At 36.5% G+C, this 19,362-nt stretch overlaps 1 protein-coding gene across 1 annotated transcript in view; it reads left to right on the plus strand.

Moving 5' to 3' along the window:
- The window catches only part of ulk4 (unc-51 like kinase 4), a 237,735-nt gene that overhangs the window by 104,814 nt on the left and 113,559 nt on the right, over positions 1-19,362 (plus strand). Inside the window, exons 25-30 of the mRNA XM_051866618.1 lie at positions 6,247-6,303; positions 7,165-7,216; positions 7,366-7,460; positions 13,987-14,038; positions 15,154-15,337; positions 18,647-18,739. Coding sequence (XP_051722578.1) covers positions 6,247-6,303; positions 7,165-7,216; positions 7,366-7,460; positions 13,987-14,038; positions 15,154-15,337; positions 18,647-18,739 — 533 coding nt within the window. The remainder of the gene's footprint in view (positions 1-6,246; positions 6,304-7,164; positions 7,217-7,365; positions 7,461-13,986; positions 14,039-15,153; positions 15,338-18,646; positions 18,740-19,362) is intronic.

A 19,362-nucleotide genomic window follows, 5' to 3' on the forward strand; every position in this document is an offset into this window, starting at 1 on the left:
GATATTAAGAAAAATGCTGCAGGGCATAGCTGGTTGTCTTCCCAGTAGCAGGTTGGTCTGCATCTTTGAGACTTCACTGGCCTCTTATGCCCTTGAGCCCCGAATGCGTGATCTCTTCAGCTGCTGTGTGGTTCTGAGAGGCGTCGTGCTCTTGTAGTGTGAGAGCATGCCTGTGTTTTTGTGCATCCATACATACATTCATGTGATGAGCCCTCTCTGTGGTCTCATCTGTCTCTCCGGACTGTTGCTTCACTGACAGCCAACACACTACGCTGACACTCAAGCATTCATCAGTCACAGGGGTCAGCGCAGAGGTCAGATCCGGTGTGTTTCTCATAGTCGAGAGTGGATAAGAGTTCAATACCTCACTGTCCAGGACTGTGACCTCTGACCTTGCATCATTACGATCCTATAGCACAAACATGAACCCCCCTCATTCTCACACCAGCGCTGAAGTCCTCCAGAGAGGAGGATCACATCCTAATATGACATTTTAAATGGAATACTCAAACACCAAATCTCAGGGCTCGACAGCATTTTACTTACATTTGCTACTAAAAAAGATATGTTTGTGAATTGTACAATGTATTTAGAAGCACGTGTGTGAATAAAGAAAGTCCCTTCCTTCAGTTTTAGGAAATTTAGGGTGATAAAAATTCTTAAATATCTAAAATGGTATAATAAATGTATTCATTATTTTAAGAGATCTTAAATTTGGGGATGGAAAAAAAGAATTGCTATACAGCCTAATGTGATTATTAAACTTTAAAAGAGTATGATTTAATTAAATAAATGTGAGCACTGCATGGTGGTGTTGCGTATTGTTGTTCGCAATCAATGAATACCGTGCATTTCTTAAAATAGATTGCTTATGATGTACTATTGATGAATTATGACAATGTTTACTTCATGGTGTTTATATTGTAATATGCTGTAGATCAGTGGTTCCCAAATTTTTTAGAGGTGGCGTAACCCCTGAGGCAATTGACATCCTTCTGCTTACCCCCTCTATTCTACTTACACCATGTCTACACCAGACGCGAGCAGCACAATACGACTCGACAAAAGACAATAGAACCCATTAGGGCTGTCACAATTCCTCGATGCAATTTGAGCACTCGATTTTTTTTTTTTTTTTTTTTTAAATCCTCGATTGCAATTTGCCCGTGTCGAGTAACCAACAAAATACTGGAAGTGGTGCATTCCACGGAGGAGAATCCATGAACCACATTAATAGACCATTTTCTAAGGCTGCACAACGTATTAAAACCATTTAAAAATGATAATATACACTATATTGCCAAAAGTTTTGGGACGCCTGCCTTTACGTGCACATAAACATTAATGACATCCCATGATCCGTAGGGTTTAATATGGAGTTGGCCCACCCTTTGCAGCTATAATAGCCTCAACTCTTCTGGGAAGGCTTTCCACAAGGTTTAGGAGTGTGTTTATGGGAATTTTTGACCCAATTTTCATGAAGCGCATTTGTGAGGTCAGGCAGTGATGTTGGCGAGTAGGCCTGGCTCGCAGTCTCTGCTCTAATTCATCCCAAAGGTGTTCTATCGGGTTGAGGTCAGAACTCTGTGCAGGCCAGTCAAGTTCCCCCACACCAGACTCACTCATCCATGTCTTTATGGACCTTGCTTTGTGCACTGGTGCGCAGTCATGTTGGAAAGGAAGGGGCCATCCCCAAACTGTTCCCACAAAGTTGGGAGCATGAAATTGCCCAAAATGTCTTGGTATGCTGAAGCATTAAGAGTTCCTCTCACTGGAACTAAGGGGCCAAGCCCAACCCCTGAAAAACAACCCCACACCATAATCCCCCTTCCACCAAACTTTACACTTGGCACAATGCAGTCAGGCAAGTACTGTTCTCCTGGCAACCGCCAAACCCAGACTCGTCCATCGGATTGCCAGAACGGATCGGATTCGTCACTCCAAAGAACACGTCTCCACTGCTCTAGAGTTCAGTGGCGGCATGCTTTACATCACTGCATCCGACGTTTTGCATTGCACTTGGTGATGTAAGGCTTGGATGCAGCTGCTCGGCTATGGAAACCCATTCCATGAAGCTCTCTACTCACTGTTCTTGAGCTAATCTGAAGGCCACACGAAGTTTGGAGGTCTGTAGCTGTTGACTCTGCAGAAAGTTGGCGACTTCTGCGCACTGTGCGCCTCAGCATGCGCTGACCCCACTCTGTAATTTTTACGTGGCCTACCACTTCATGGCTGAGTTGCTGTTGTTCCCAATTGCTTCCACTTTATGATACCACTAACAGTTGACCGTGGAATATTTAGTAGTGAAGGAATTTCATGAATGGACTTTTTGCACAGGTGGCAACCTATCACGGTACCACGCTTGAATTCACTGAGCTCCTGAGAGTGACCCATTCTTTCACAAATGTTTGTAGAAGCAGTCTGCATGTCTAGGTGCTTGATTTTATACACCTGTGGCCATGGAAGAGCATTGGAACACCTGAATTCAATGATTTGGAGGGGTGTCCCAATACTTTGGCAATATAGTGTAGCATAGTGCTATTGTGAATATGCGCTGAGGATGAAGCACGACGCTTTAATTATTTACATGTGTGCAGGTACGAGTTTCTTCCATCTCAGTGCGGCTCTGTTCATAGAAGCTTTGCACAAACTCGGTCTCTACATGTGCTGTTTGTTTTGGAATGCGTATGTGCATTTGGGAATGCGTAACGTCTGATGTGCTTTATGTTTCATATGAAGTGTTACACTGTTTTACATATGTGGAGTGCATCTCAGCAGCTTGGTTAACAAAGTCCATTTTCTGGGAGTTTGGGTTGCTTATAACGTTCATCTGGGAACGCACTGTGCGCCATTTAATCAGATTTGTAACGTAAATCACTTATAAACCTAAGCAAACACAGGGGAATACATATGTTTCTAAATATGCAAACTGTTCATCGTGATTTCAAAATAAAAGTTTAAACCCTCGTTCTGAGTTTTTATGTTTTGATGTTACAGAAATTACAGTGGCCTTAGCATTTACATCATAAAGAAATTGCCAAATATTAAAGATTAAGTAAATATTTGGCCAATATTAAGGATTTGATCTGGTTCGTAACAACAACAATCACTAGGCCGTTGGCGCCCTCTGCAGGCATTTGTTATACATAAGGCATTTTCTATTTTTTTATTACCACAAAAAATCTGATTACTTGATTAATCGTCAAAATAATAGATTGATTACTCGATTTACCAAAATAATTGTTTATGACAGCCCTAGAACCTATTATAATCAGTGATTTTGTCTACACTGGATGGGACAACATGTCAAATCCCCGACAGTAAACTGATGCCTCGTTCTATTAATGATGTACTCCAAGCACTCACAATACTTCTCATAGGAAGGACAAATGGATTTGCAATGGTCACTTTGTCACGTCCAGTGTAGACCGCTTCTAGCTGTTGCTGCGTGGCACGATGCAACTCTTCAATGGTCATGTCCGGTATAGACACGGTGTTAAACTGCAGTCACAACTTTCCATGAAGGGACAATATTTCCCCGTTTAAATGGATTTTTAAGTGCATTCTTTACCTTTATAAGGGCAGTGTTTCTCTAACCCTATTAAATGTATGACGTTTTATGTCAAATTCTTAATTTGAAATTTAAACAATCATCTTTGTACTGCAGTGGCACAAGTTGCATCTAGATGGATTTACAAACTGTTTAATGCTGCTCAAAGGTAGCATGAATTAAATTACAATGGCAGAAATAGACTAATATTATGAGATATTGTTTTAAATAGAAAAAAAAAATGTTCAATAGAGAAATATAAAATGTCAAAAACGAAGTGATACTTTTAAATATTAAATTAAAACCGTCAGTATGTGGCGGCAAGTCACTGTCTTAATGAGTGAGCTATCAAGTCATTCATTCATTCAGTAGCGAAGCAAGTGGCTGCATTTATGAATGGGTCATTGAATCATTGACTGTCCCGATTAATTCAAAGCTGCAGTTTCATTCACTAACGAAACACCGCTGTGTGTTGCTGAGAAACTGTTCTGCTTTGGCTTTCATTGGCACTATTATTTTGTGTTCAATATAGAGCAAACAATACTGACAGTACCGTGTTTAGAATGTACGCCACTTAATGTTACCTTTTTGTTTGTTGAACTGTTGTGGTAACACTTTATTTCGATGGTCCACTTTATGCATTCTATAAGTATTAACTATAAGTAATTTTGCAAGTACATGTCAACTGACTCCCATTAGAGTATTAGTAGACTGTCTGCTTAATATCTGCTAAAATTTTGTGATGGTCCCCCAACAATCATTCTACTGACTATAAGTAACTTTGCAACTACGTGTCAACTTATTCTACTACCCCGAATCCTAACCTAAGTCTACTACAGTCTACCAATAATCTAATGAGGTTTAGTTGACATGTAGTTGAAAAAAGTCCTTATAGTTAGTAGAATGTCTAAAGTGGACCGTCAAAATGAAGTGTAACCTATAAAATAAATATCACATTTACAATTGTGTGGATATTCGGGAAAATTTGCATTCTTGCTTTTATAATATATTATCAGCATTAAAAAACAAGAACTCACATAGGGTATGTTTTTGTATCGAAGAGAGTTTTAAGTCAAGCTCTATGCTATGCATAGTCTGTGTCTAGTAAGTGTTAAAACCCCACATTTACAAAGCTATATTGTTGAGAAGCCAGCAATGTAGCTCAATTTGCTAAGGCAGCATACTCTACACACAACCTATCATATGCATGCTGCTTGTGTGGATGCAGTCAGTTTTGACAGCAAAGGATGATTTAATTTGATTGGATGTCATGTATTTGACCTTTTACGGCACTACCATTCCTGTTTTTACATTAGAGGCGGCATTTTGCTTATTAGAAATGCATGCTCGGTTTTAATGTTATTATAAGGTGGGGCAGAATTAAATTAGTGGCAAAACTCAGCATTTTGTTTGTGTACCCCCTCTGTCACTTCATGTACCTCAGTTTGGGAACCACTGCTGTAGATGGATGTAGGAGTGCGTATTTTATCTCCTTTATCTTTTTAAAAAGCAGCAGGCAATAGTAAAGCATACACATTACAAAAATAAGAGTCCCAGTGTATTTAGGGCTTGTTTATAATTTAAAGTCCCACATTATGCATGTTTTTTTTTTTTGTTTTTTGTTTTTTTAAACCTGGTTATTATTGGTATTTTGGTACACAATAAACTGTATCTGGCATTTAATTCAGCATAAGCTCTTGTAGCTTTTGTCCGGACGCATCAAAAGAAGAAAATACTAAGAACGTTATTTAATATTGTTCATGTAAATATAGTTTGAAGTAGGCCAGTAAATAATTATATAATTATTAAATGCACCTTGAATAAAAACAAAAAAAGAAATTAAAAACTAGTGTACTTTTTGTATTCTAATAAATTAAATATTTTTGCTTGTAAATGTCTCTTGTTTGATAAATTTTCATTTCAGTTTTTTTTTTTTTTTTTTTTTTTTTTTATAATGTGCTCCTAAATTTTTCAACTTGTGCTCCTTGGGGAAAAAAGTAAGTGTCAAGCACTGCATCTTCTGTTGCTTGGTTGAAATGGTGCATGATGGGAAAAATGTCCTCTGACAGAACAGTAGAGCTTTATAACATTTTCTCTTAAACTGGCAGAACATTTTGCGATTTTTTTTTTTTTTTTTTTTTTTTTTTTTTTTTTTTTTTTTTTTTTTTGCTGTCCTCCACGATCCTTGCTTGTCAGATTGTACAGTACAATGTGTCCCGAATGAGATCTTGGGTAAAGCCCACGGCAGACTTTAACGGTGACATTCCTCAGTGACATTAACGTTCTTATGTCAGACTGTGCGATATGCATCGTAGCTGGGATTTAAGTCACAATTGACAGTGTTGAACGTCGCAGGAGCAGTTAGATTGCAGCAATGCGGCCCAAAAATTCTGAACCTGCCAGAAGATTCATTGCAAAGGCAATTTATCGGCCGTCGGTGAGCATGATGCATTAATAGAATAGACTGCCGATTTTGCAGTACGATGAAAGAAATCTACAGCATGCATTTGGCTGTGTTCAAGACAACTGTAAGACTTCATAGCTGCTAAAGCTCAAGTGAGACTGACAGTTTTTAGTGGCACTCAAACGAAATAAGACTAAAGGATACTGAATAGCAGTGTTGTACAGTGTTGTAGGGTTGGCGAAGCGTCTTTTATACTGAATCGCTTCATGACTGTACCTGTTTGGTTTGACAGATCTTCCGACCGCAGGTGGTAACTGAGGCCTTTCTCATCAAATTTGGGAAACTGCTGGTGAGTGTGTCTCAGTTTAGTGATTATTATTAAAATGTCTTGTAAATGTTTTCTTTTTGAAGTCATTTGCTATATACAGTAGACAGACACACTACTGTTCAAAAGTATGGGTGTTTTTTTTTTGTTTTTTTTTTTTAAAGAAGTATTATGCTCACTGAGGCTGCATTTATTTGATCAAAAATACTGGGGAAAACAGTAAAATTTTGAAATATTTTATATAAAATAATTTTCTATTTTAATTTATTTTAAAATGTAATTTAATCCTGTTATGACAAAGCTGAATTTTCAGCAGCCATTCATATTATCCTCAGTGTTGAAAACATTGAAAACTGCTTAATATTTTTGTGGAAACCATCCAATCAGGATTCTTTGAAAGTTCAATAGAGCAGCTTTTGTGACACTGTAAATGTCTTTACTGTGACTTTTGTGACTCCATCAATTTAATGCATCCTTGCTGAATAAAAGCATTAATTTCTTTCTTACTGACCCCAAACTTTTGAATTGTAGTGTATATAGTGTATACAGTATATTGTTTTCATATATATATATATATATATATATATATATATATATATATATATTTTTTTTTTTTTTTTTTTTTTTCATTTTAAATAAATATTGTTAAAAAAAAAAAAAAAAAAAAAAAGTGCTATTGGCCACTTAAAATTCCAAATAGCAGAACACTAATTACCATTTTACATGTCAAAAATATGATAATACCGTGGCATGTTTTTGGTCATAATATATCAGTGAAAATTATTACAAGTGAATAAATAATATTAAAAATATGTATAATTTGATGTGTCAAATACAAAAAACATGTTTCATTTTAATATCTCTTTTCTCTTTCAATGTGGAAAGAATCACATAACCTCCATTGACTCTAATGAGACGAGTTTGGGAAGTGCTATAGGTAGGTTTTTATTTTTTGCAATTTTAGTGATCGTAAGATTTTCAAAATCTTGCTGCTTCATAAGACATTACTTAAAAATGAATTGTTCCAGAGTAATATTACTGTTTTGTGCCTATGTTTATGCTTTCCATGATAATTTCATTTAACAGGTCATGCAGCATCTGAAGAGCTGATCAGAAACACACTATCTGCAGTGGAGGCCATTTCCCAGCATCCTGTTCTTCTTGGCCTCTATTACTGCACTGTGAGTATATATACCGCTCTTTGATGTTCTGCTTTTAATTTTGTTTTTCCCAATTATTTATAAATTATTTAAGCATCTGTCCAACAGCATTTAGTTACATTTTTTTTTTTTTAGACGTGTGTTATGGGACTATTGCAACCCTGTTTGCCTCCCCACAAGAGTGTGTGCAAGGTGTTGATGAAAATGTTCTAACAAAGTTAGTCTCTAAACTCTCTATTTGGCCCCATGCAGCCGTTAAAACTTTCCCTCTTTAAGGACAGACTCACAAACACAATATATCAAGCTGTGTATCAGAGCAGCTAGGGCACATTCACATCTAACTTGAGATCTCACATCCTCACGCCTGATGGAGCTACAACTGAGATCACGGCTCCCCTCTGCCCAGCACTATTATTCTCACAAACCTCTCGGCAACAGGAAATCACTCAGGAGTGAAGGGAGTTTGTATTTCTCTGTGTGTGAGGCTTTTGTAATGAGTATTGACGTGCGTTCTGTAGGACTGATGCATCAGGAAGCTTTGAGAGGACACAGACTCTCTGATACTCCATAATAGGAGAAGGCACCTTAATTACAGTTTGCCAGGAGTCATTAGATCCCATTCTCCACTCTCAAAATACAGACACACACAAACACACTCCATATAGCATGTGAATGACCATAGCTTATTGCTTATATTCATGAAGGTTATATAGACAGAAAGGCTGTGCATTTAAAAATGTTGTCTCGCTAGGCAGCTAAGTTCATTTTGACCTCCAAAAATGCTCTATAGCGGCGTTTCTTAACCGGTTTGGTCGCAAGACCATTATGAGTGGGTTGTGGAGTGTGTAGTCAAAAAGAAACACGTACAAATTATGTTTTTCTGATGCAAGACTTTATTTTAAAAGATATGTGTGAAAGCTGTTGACTCTTCTGTCAAACGCAGTTTAAGTAGAGCGTGTCTGAGAAAAACGCTTTGTCCTGATTCAGTATCTGCTGTCAGATGAGATATTGTCAGGCTATATTATATATATAATGTTATTTTGATAACAAAATAAAAAGTCTCACACCTCAGAAAAATGAACTTTCCTGTCAAATCTTATACTGTGCCTTGAGCAGCGTGCTGTATATCACTTAAAGGCACAATATGTAAGATTTTTGGATTAAAGTATCCAAAAACTACTACAACAGAGTTATATATTTTGTTGACTTTTGTACTTATATTATCCCAAATGTTTCCAAGAATGTTTAAATCCAGAGAAATAATCAGTTTTAACCAGGACACGGACGTGTCCGTGCGTCGCCTATCAGTGACATCATACCTGCGTTACTCCTCGATTTCCGAGTAATAATTCATTTTAACACCAAAAATGCTTTAATATATTATGTGTTTTATTAGACAAGGGAACAACTGTTTGGATACATTTATAGACAGAAAACTTATCATTGTTATATAGCTCAACATGTTTAGTCCTATCGTTTGAATCTCGTTTTCTTGATTAAATTAATTTGATATTCTAATATCGATCTAGCTTATGGCAGTGTGCAACAAGTGTCTCATAGCAGCTGCCGAGCGAACTCACAGAGTAACGTTATAACATCATTTTCAACACACTCAAATGTATCTAATATGATAAAACAGCGCTGTGTTATCCCACATACGCTTGACCGGAAGAAGCGGAAGCGGCGACTGTGGCATAATGAAAGCTCCACTGCTCTCCAGCTGTGTGTCACACTTGTCTCTCATTAGCAATCGCTCCAGCGGGCTCGTTTCTGCTCACACAGCACTCGGCCCTGCTCTGCTTCATACTACAGTAACGTTCAAAATCTCATCCATGAACATGATTTCTGCCAGTCCCATCCCGATTCTTTTCCCCTGGCTGTGAGGTGAAGACGACAACTCCCAAGATTCTGCACTCAATCTCGGCATCATCAAGTTACGCCTTTGTTTTGAATAGGTGACCTCTAGCGGCGAAATATTACATATTGTGCCTTTACTAATAATAATAACAATGCATTTTATTTAGAGGCACCTTTCAAAACACTCAAGGACACCTTACAACTTAATGACAGTCGTAAAAATCAAGACAGCAATACAATCAAAGTAACATCTGTTCAACATTAAGATAATCCATAAATTACAATTAATCAGGAAAATCCAATATGAAAAGAGTTTTAAGACGTGATTTAAAAGTAATAAGAAATCACTTTCACATACAAATTGGGGAAGAGAGTTCCAGAGATGAGGAGCAGCACAGCTGGATGCTCTAGACCCCATAGTGGTTAAACGAACAGGAGGTATAACAAGGGAAACCGAGGAGGAAGATCAAAGGGTACGGGTGGATGAAGTATAAATGTGAAGCAAGTCAGAGAGAGATGAGGGTGCAAGATTGTGCAGGGCTTTAAAAGTGAAAAGCTAAATCTTGTACTATATATACACTATATATATAAAGAGCAAATTAAATCACGAGCATGTACATTACATTTAGTAAGTCATGTAATACCCAAAAAGTACCATTATCAAGCTCAGTGTCCATGTTTTATTAACAGTTCATGTTAGTATAGTGTATTTACTAGGGCTGCCCCCGACTAAACATTTTTCTGGTCGACTAGTAGTCGTTCATTTTAAGCATTAGTTGACTAATTGCACGTTTATTAATAAACCATATAAATCATAATAAAGAGCCTTTAATGCATACATAGCCTAATTAGCACTCAAGCGCACGCATAAAGCCACGGCACACCGGCAGAAGTAATGATTATGGATGCCTCCGGGAAAAACAGCAAGGAGATTGCTTTAACATTTTAATAATTAATTGATAAACTAGTATTTTCTGTATTTCCGGCTGCAGTGATGAAGTCGACAATGCTAAACTCGTCATCTCCACAGTGGACGCTTCATTTGGATTACATAATCAAAGAAAATTTGTTTTCCATTTCAATTGGTTCATTTAAAAGTTTAACATTTTGCTTTCTATAGATATGTTTTTCATGTCTGTGAGGCAAGTTTACATGGAATTTTGGTTCTTTCTGTTTTTTGGCACGCTCAAGTTGACAGAGAGAGACAGCAGAGAGTGCACCCTGTTTGCTGTCATTATTTTACAAAAGCACAATGTTTTGTTGTTATTGTGAGTGCACACAAATAAAAGTAGACTCTTCACAGATTCAAAAGATGTATTACTCTTATCTGTATGACCAAAAATTGAGTATTTTAAATGCAAGTGATCGCACCGGCGCCTCAATGTTAACTGTCATGCAGTAAGCGCGCTACTATTCAGCTTTAACACAAACACTTGAATAGCCCACATTTTTCTAGGTTAACATTAAAGTGAGCGGTTATGTAAAGTTGCTACTACTTACATGTTTCATATGATAAGCCATATTTGAGGTCGATGAATGATTGTTTAGATGTCCTGCCCGATGTACTATATTTACCACTTAGACCAGCTGTTAACGATCTTTCTGTAACAGAATGCGTGACTTCGCCAGTTCCTGTGGAGTTTTTTTTTTTTTTTTTGCGACTAAGTGACTAATAAAATTTTGCTCGACTAAGCCTCTTCTCGTCAACTAACGGTTAGCAGCCATAGTATTTACCATGGTAACTGTAGTTTTCGTAGCTTCCAAAATGCCACTTTATTTTCACTTAGTTTGTTATTTTGTATATTATTGATGGCTGTGGTGGCTCATAACTAACTTTATTGTATTATGATATTTAATAGCCTTGCCTTGTTCAGTTATTCATCAGTGTTAGTGATATTCTTACAATCTATGTGTATGTTAAAGTCTATGTAAAGAGAGACGGGACTTGTGTCTGTGTAAACCATTTTTGAGAAAACAAAAAACAAAAAAAAACAAAAAAAAAACAAATTCCCTTGGTTCAAATTCCTAAAAAAATTGGGTCATGGCTTCATGACCATGGAAAAATGTGGGTCCCATGGCCAAACCAGTTGAGAACCACTGCTCTATAGATAGGCAGCTCTCTACATTGGATTCTAATGTTCTAACATGCATAAGATGGCCAATAATGATCTAGTCTACATAGGCAGTTTGTTGTATATAATGTATAACAATGCTCACTAAATTAGAACGATAATATGATGCCCAAAGACAATGTCATGGTATGCACTAGGCAGTTTATTGAGACACACATATAATGGCCAAAAATACTGTCATGTAGGCAGCTGACTAAGTTTGATTCCAAGATTAAAACATGCATATGGTTCTAGGTATGCAGTTCAGTAAATTTGATTTCCAAAAATGCTTTGAAGGTTTGTGATCATGTATATGGGTCAAAGGCATGAAGCACATTTATTTATTTTCAAAAATACACTACTGTTCAAAGTTTGGGGTCTTTTAAAACTAATTTTCTTAGTTTTAAGAAAAAATTTTTTAAGGTCTTTTTAATGTTACAACATATCTCTATTTCAAATAAATGCTGATCTTTTGAACTATTAATCAAAGAATCCTGAAAATCAATAATAATTAATAATATTCTATTAATTTATTTTATTATATAAAATGATCATTAAAAAAAATCTGTTTTATCCAAATGGATGGTGAGCATAAGAGACTTCTTTCAAAACATTAAAAAAAAATCTCAGCTCTCAAACTTTTAAACAGTAGTGTACATTAAAAATGTAACTCTTACATACAGTAACTTGAATACACATCTTTTATAAGTTCAATTTCACATGAAAATCTCAATCATAAAATAAATCTACATAAAGTAAAAAATGTCAGGGTGATACAACTATCCTACATAATGAAGAAAAAAAAAAACTTCATTAAACAATGACATTTTTGAAAATAAAACCTTAAGCAGTTTGGTACCATTAAAATTTAACATAAAAAACTTCCAAAAATATTTTGAAAAATATTCAAAAATATGCAAAATCAAAGTCATGTGGTTAAGTCAACAAAGTCATGTGGTCAAAATCAAAGATTTTTTTTTTTTTTTTTTTTTTTTTTTTTTTTTACTTTGTTACATCACATGACATTTTCATTACATTTAAACTTCTGTTGAAAGTAGTTTAAAGGTGATACACGGGGCAACTTTTTGAGCAATGTTTCTGGGCAATGTTGCCGTCAACAGGCAACCTAGTGAGACACAGCAACTAATTAGGCCAAAGGACAGTTGGCAGCAGCCAATCAGAGAGGAGCAAATCTATTGCCAACCCAATAAATACTTTATTATAAACACTTGTTAGGCACTTTATTTCAGCGTTTCAAATATTTTCTTCATTTTTATTAAATATAAATGCCTTTCCGATCTGATTTGTGATAGGAAAAAGGAGAAGAGCGAGTTTGGCAAAAGGCGGATTCGAACCTGGATCAATCGCTTCAAAAGCTACTTTAATGTGCCATACACCCACAGCCTACACCACTACAGACGTTAAACAGAATGCATCTTTTTAGCATTTAACTGAAAACATTCGATGACTAGATTACAGCCTATGCACATTAAATGAGGTAAATTTTGTTTTGAGTTGACACATGACAACTTACCAGCCTAAAAAGATAGAAGTTCACTCTCCTTTTCTTTGCTTCACTGCCGCTGAGAGGCCGCCATCTTGTTTGATTTTTTTTTTTTTTCTGAAATCTCCAAGCCGGTCACGTGATCGGCTGCTAGCATTCTGATTGGAGGATCTCAAAAAATTGCCCACGACCGATCTAAAGTATCCAGATAGAAATTTGTTGCTCATTCTCAATGGGAAAGTGCCCAAGCAACATTGCCTGGCAACATTGCTCAAAAAGTTGCCCTGTTTATCATCACCTTAAAAGTTTTTCAGAACCATATGAAACCGACATGAATGCAAAGAGTGCATTACTAAGAACTCGGCATGTGTGTTTTTGTAAAAACATTTCTTTTCTTTATCAAGGACACTTTTATATATTGACCCATGTAATGGCTGTCTAGGTAGACAACTCACTAAGTTTGATTCTAATGTTCAAACATACCTCAACTAAAGCTACAGAGAAAGAATTACCATTATACTGACATTCACGACAAACCTCTCATAAAGAGCGGGCAAGAGATCAAAGATGTGCCGTGGGTTTAGCGTAGCACATGTACAATATGTGCGGCTCGCTGAAAAAACTGTGTCTTACAATAGAGAAAGAAGAAGAAAAAAATCCATAGATAACCTTTACAATGTGTTTCTTTGGTGTTCTTTTCACTTGGAGTCACAGAGTGAAATCCTTTGTTTGAGAGATGCCCACAGCCATCCACATTAAGACACCTGTGTGCAACATTTGCTGCCATGCGGCTGATTGTAGTTGGTAATAATTGTAAAACCTGATTCTAATTTTCAAAAGAGCTGGCGTAAGGCCTTTTGTTGGAACACACTTTCTATGATCAAAGGGCAGAGCTGACATCACATTTCCATGCAAATTGGAGCTGTTCAGAGCACTCTCTCAGTCTTCCGCTTCCAGCTGTTTCAGTTTCACTCACACCACGCAAGTGTGTGTGTGGTCTGGTGAGACTAAGCACATATACAGTAAGTGAGATTTCTCACTTTTAGAATAATGCACTTTTCTCTGTTTCCCCAAGGTTGTGGATTTGATTGTACCGCCTCTGGCGTCTCTGGCCTTCAGTAAGAATGGTGAGAACACACTTCAACTGCAAATAAGCAAAGACAATTATACACTACAAGTCAAGTTTTGGCATGCCTACTCACTCTTTTTTTATTACTATTATCTACCTTTTAGAATAAGAGAAAAGTCATCAAAACTATGAAATAACACAAATGGAAGTATGGGAAAAGGGCCCTGTGGACTTGCGCTCTTGTAGAATTAATTTTCACACTCTCACTAGTTTGTTTCATTTGTCCAACAGTGGAAAATTAGGAGAATTCTGTATTTGTATTATTATTTTCTGTAAGAAAACTCTGTTAAGTAGAAATTACGGTGACATAAATTACATTTGAATTTGAACATTATTGGAATAAAATGACCTTCTCCTTTATCTCGCCAAATCAAGCATGCTCACATTTCATCTCAAGCATGTTCTTCATTGATGGTGGAAATTAAAAAGATTGAAATCATTTTTCACACAGTAAACATTCAAATGAAAGGTTTATGATTGTTTCACTCTTTGATTAGATTATCATGAATTGTAAATGTATAAAACTATTTTTGAGGGTCTTTTTTTTTTTTTTTTTTTTTTTGTTTAATTGATAGTCTAGGTCTGGAACAAGGGTTAAAAAATAATAAGTCTATACATAAACAACATTTGAAAACCAGCCAAGAATAAGTAATAAGTTTATATAACAAAATATGACCTTTATATAACAAAAAGCAAACAGTTGAAATCTGTTAGTTTTAATAAATATCAATCCCTGGGACATAACAGTGGACAAAGTTTAAAAATAAATAAATAAATAAATTACATAAAGAAAAAAAAGAAAAAAAAAAAAAAACATTCAAGGGAAAGGAAAAATGGCCAACATTTTTGGTCATTTACATAATGGTGTGTGTGTGGTTTTTTTTTTTTTCTTTTTTTTTTTTCCCCATATTTATTTATATTTATATGGGTAAAGGAATTTATTGATAGGCAGCACACATATTTCAAGCATTTTAAGCATAAGCATCCCTTTTCCTTTGGATATAAGCTATGAATATGTTGATGTATAATTGTGCATGTGAGTAAGTATGCATCTAACCCTTTTGCTCTGTGCGTGTGTGTGTGTGTGTGTGTGTGTGTGTGTGTGTGTCCCAGTGGAATGGCGTATTGTGAGTTTGCGTGTGATGTCAGAGATCACGCTGCTGCTGCTGCTGAGCCAAGACGAGGTGGAGGAGAGAGAGAGAGATCGAGGGAGAGAACGAGAGGGAGAGTGGGAAGGTGAAGGCATCTCCTCCAACACTCGCTTGCTAACGCTCATCTCTGAGGCCCTGCTGCCACAGTAAGACTCACCACTCACTTACCTATATTCTGCTCTCTCAGTTTACTCCTCCATCCTCTCTATTTTTTGAAACTAAGAAACTAACCGTTGTTATTTTACTGGATATGACAATATTGTCCTAAATTATATATATATATATATAATGAACAGTGATATGGCAAGACAGTGAAATTGCATGTATAGTACTTAAAGGGTTAGTTCACCCAAAAATGAAAATTATGTCATTTATTACTCACCCTCATGTCGTTCTACACCTGTAAGACCTTTGTTCATCTTTTGAACACAAATCCCGGAAAGGTACTAAAACCATATTTAAAATAGTTCATGTGACTACAGTGGTTCAACCTTAATATTATAAAAAATGGGTGGTTGATTATGATTTCACTTTTTTAACTTTAGTAGTATGTAATACAGGGTTTTTCTTGGGTCAAAAATGGTCTTCGGTGGTTGCTGACAGACATAGTCATCAACACAAACAGTAGAAAGTACCTTACCCACGTGATTTGCAAGCCCAATGCTGACAATAAAGTACCTGCCACTCTCACTGTTATCCTTTCTTGCCCTCTTTGCAAAAAAAAAAAAAAAAATCAGTGATTTCATAGCTTTGTAAGAGAAGATGCTTCTTTGCTAGACCTGAAAATTATTTTGGTATATATAATAATAATAATAATAATAATTTATAGGCATAATCAGTATTAAAAAGTAACATTAAAAAGTTAATGTAACTAATAGTCTAATTTTCTAACATACACAATTGAATGCACCTAGCTTAACAACAACTTGCTTTGTTCTGGTTTGTCAGAGAAGATGAGGATGATGTTCTTTTGAGTACTATTCGCACCCAGCGGTCATTCAAGAAAAAAATTCTCAGAATGCGCCACGTGAAACATGGATTCGGTCTTCCGAACTTTTAGCATCGTGCCAGTTGTTTTAGATTAACATGTGCGAGAGAGAGAGAGCAAAGACAGTGCTTAGTTTGAAGACAGAGAGAGTTCGCGCGCACGAGGGAGGAGATCTCTGCTCGCTCTCTCTGTCAGTTAACACGCGCCCTATCACAAGCGCAGCAGTCATCTGCGTCATTCATAAATCACAATAACAGATCAAATAAGGCTTTGGCTGGACAAAAATTCGTTTTGGCGGCCACCAAAAATTTTTCAATGTAGGAAAAACCCTGCTAATAGTATGTAATGTTGCTGTTAGAGCATAAACAACGTCTGCAAAGTTACAACGCTCTAAATTCAATGCAAAGGGAGATATTTTCTTTTAAAGAATTCCCTGTTCCCGGCCTGGCCGATAATCGGTCAGACATTTTTATGGTTGTCGGTCATTTTCAAGACCGATTTGCCGCTAAAATAATTTAATTTTGAAATGCGCTCTTTGGCTCTGATGCAGCCACCTCTATCTGAATGCACCACTCTGTGGCCTAGAGCAAGCTCCGCCCACCGCCCATCTGATTTGTTGGGAGTCGGAAGGCTGAAGGCACGGAAAGTTTTACACGCTCACACCAAAAGCACTTGCTAACTGGAGATGAGTCAGTGATCACACATCAATTGTCTCTCAAATGTAAGGCAGCAGCAGACGTTGCTTGAAGTTGTAATAAATCACATTCCACTACACTGAAGTTGCAAAACACCTCAAAATAATCAGGGCCTGAATCACGGCGCGGGATTGCGGGTATTGCGCATAATTCTACACATTCCCGCAGGTTTCACGATTATTAAATGGGAAATTCCCGCAAACATTTATGCACTAGCATTCAGATTGGATCCAAACAGATTATCAGAGCAGATCAGTTATTTTAAAACTTTCTGTGAGAAAGCAGTTTGAGTGATTCAGCAGTACCGAGTCTCCCTCTCTCTCAAAATGCGCAAATGGCTTCACATCCATAGTATCCATTCAGTTTGCTCTGCAAGCGAGCTGTACGCTGCAATATTAGCACGCGATTTGGACAGTTGATGGAATTGGCACATGCACGTCATTTTAAGTCATGCCAATTCAAAAACACAAGCCATTTTAAAGAATAAAGTACTCGCACACGCTCAAGAGATGGTCTTCAGTCAGCGCGCTCTCAACCAATGTACGCGCACACAGGACAGCTGCCTCTTAAACTGCTTGCAACAAGTGTCAGATTGAGTTATTTTTCACGACTTATTACACGTAAACGTTCAGTTACACACACAGTTATGTTAAATGTGAGTATACACGTAAGCACAATCAACTGTCTTCAGTGAATGTGAACAGCATGTGTAACAGTGTATACCTTTAGGCCTTAAAGAGACAGCAGCCTTTAAACCTGCTACTGTCTACTATTGCCTGTCACTTTAATAAGGATTAATCTATATATAATTTATACAGTTAAGGTTATGTAGTTATTTAATATTAGATTACTATTATTAGTATTTGTTATTATTAATGTTATTATTAACAGTTCTCAGAATTAAAGATTAAAAGAATTAATATTTAAAAGATTTTAAGAAAGTTTTTGTCAGAGCCCTTGTTATTCTTAATTTTGACATTAATTTTCATTTTTATACCAGACATATACATATATATATATATATATATATAGGTTCAAAATATCGGTTATCAGTCTACTTGATCTGTAATAATCGGTATCGGCATCGGCCCTGAAAAACACATATCGGTCTACCCCATTCTGTAAGTTGTAACTTCTTCCTGAGTCTCTCCATCAGTGTCCGACTCCGGTTTGAACAATGTAATGCTGAACACCGTTACTGACAATTGTCACAGCAGCTCATTTGCATTTAAAGGGACACACACAAAAAAGGTGTGCTTTTTGCTCACACCCAAATAGGGGCAAATTTGATAAGCTATAATAAATTATCTGTGGAGTATTTTGAGCTGAAACTTCAGATACATTCTGGGGACACCAGAGACTTATATTACATCTTGTAAAAGGGGCATTATAGGTCCCCTTTAAAATATTTAAAATATACAGTGCATAATTTGTGGCAGTGTACTCTTACTATCACTAATACTAATTATATAAATATATTATGCCTATTGGTGAGTTTTCACTGCAGAGCAAAACAAGAAAATGCTGCAAATAACAAAAAAAAAAAAAAAATTGTGAAAAATTCAGTCCCGAAATCCTAATGGTTCTGGTTCAATTCTCAGAGAATGCATAAACAACGTATAAAATGTATACATTGAAATCAGTGATTAGTTTGTAGCATCTTTAATGACTTTTGTTATAAATTAACATATGTGTATGTGTATGAATTAACACACGTGTACTATCCTATTGTACACATCGCATAGCTGGTTTAATGCAGATCCTCTCTGCAGGTATGAGACTCTGCTCCTGGAGCCAGATCCTGTACCGGTGTACGCTCTTAAACTGCTGGTGTCCCTCACTGAGCACAGCTCACCCGTCAGCAGGTAACCAACAACACAGCTGATTCTACACACTTTGGTGGATTTATTAGTATTATTAGTTATTTATTTATTTAGTGAACACGCTTTAGAAGGGCTTTAATTTGACAGTTTGCACAGATACACCAAATCCCCTTCATTTTTGTATAACCCTCACACACACACACACACACACACACACACACACATCGCTATAGCACATTAGCCATCATACTGTTCCCATTTTTTTTTTTTTTCTCTAGTGAGCAGTGGTGTACGACCTGGTTTACTGTAAATCAAGTTCTCCAACCACAAGATGACAGCTTGTCCTTTAATTAATAATAACTAATAATGTATTCTTATAGAACAGTATACTAAGAATATTTACAGGAGAAGATTTGGACAAAAACACTCCTAATAGTCCCAGAGATACCGGGCAGAATGTTGTCTTGAGGCATTTCTTTCTTGTGTGTTGCTGAGCTCAACCTTATTAGATTATTGATCCTTAAAAGTAGGTCATGTTGAGAAGTAATACACTTCAGAGATGCCACATATAGTTTCTAACTGCATCCACAGACTCAGCTTTGTGTTACAATGAAAAAAGGCTGTATATGAGTTGTATAGGTAAACTTATACTATAAAATTACAAA

This window comes from Ctenopharyngodon idella, chromosome 16, assembly GCF_019924925.1.
Source record: "Ctenopharyngodon idella isolate HZGC_01 chromosome 16, HZGC01, whole genome shotgun sequence".
Taxonomy (NCBI): domain Eukaryota; kingdom Metazoa; phylum Chordata; class Actinopteri; order Cypriniformes; family Xenocyprididae; genus Ctenopharyngodon; species Ctenopharyngodon idella.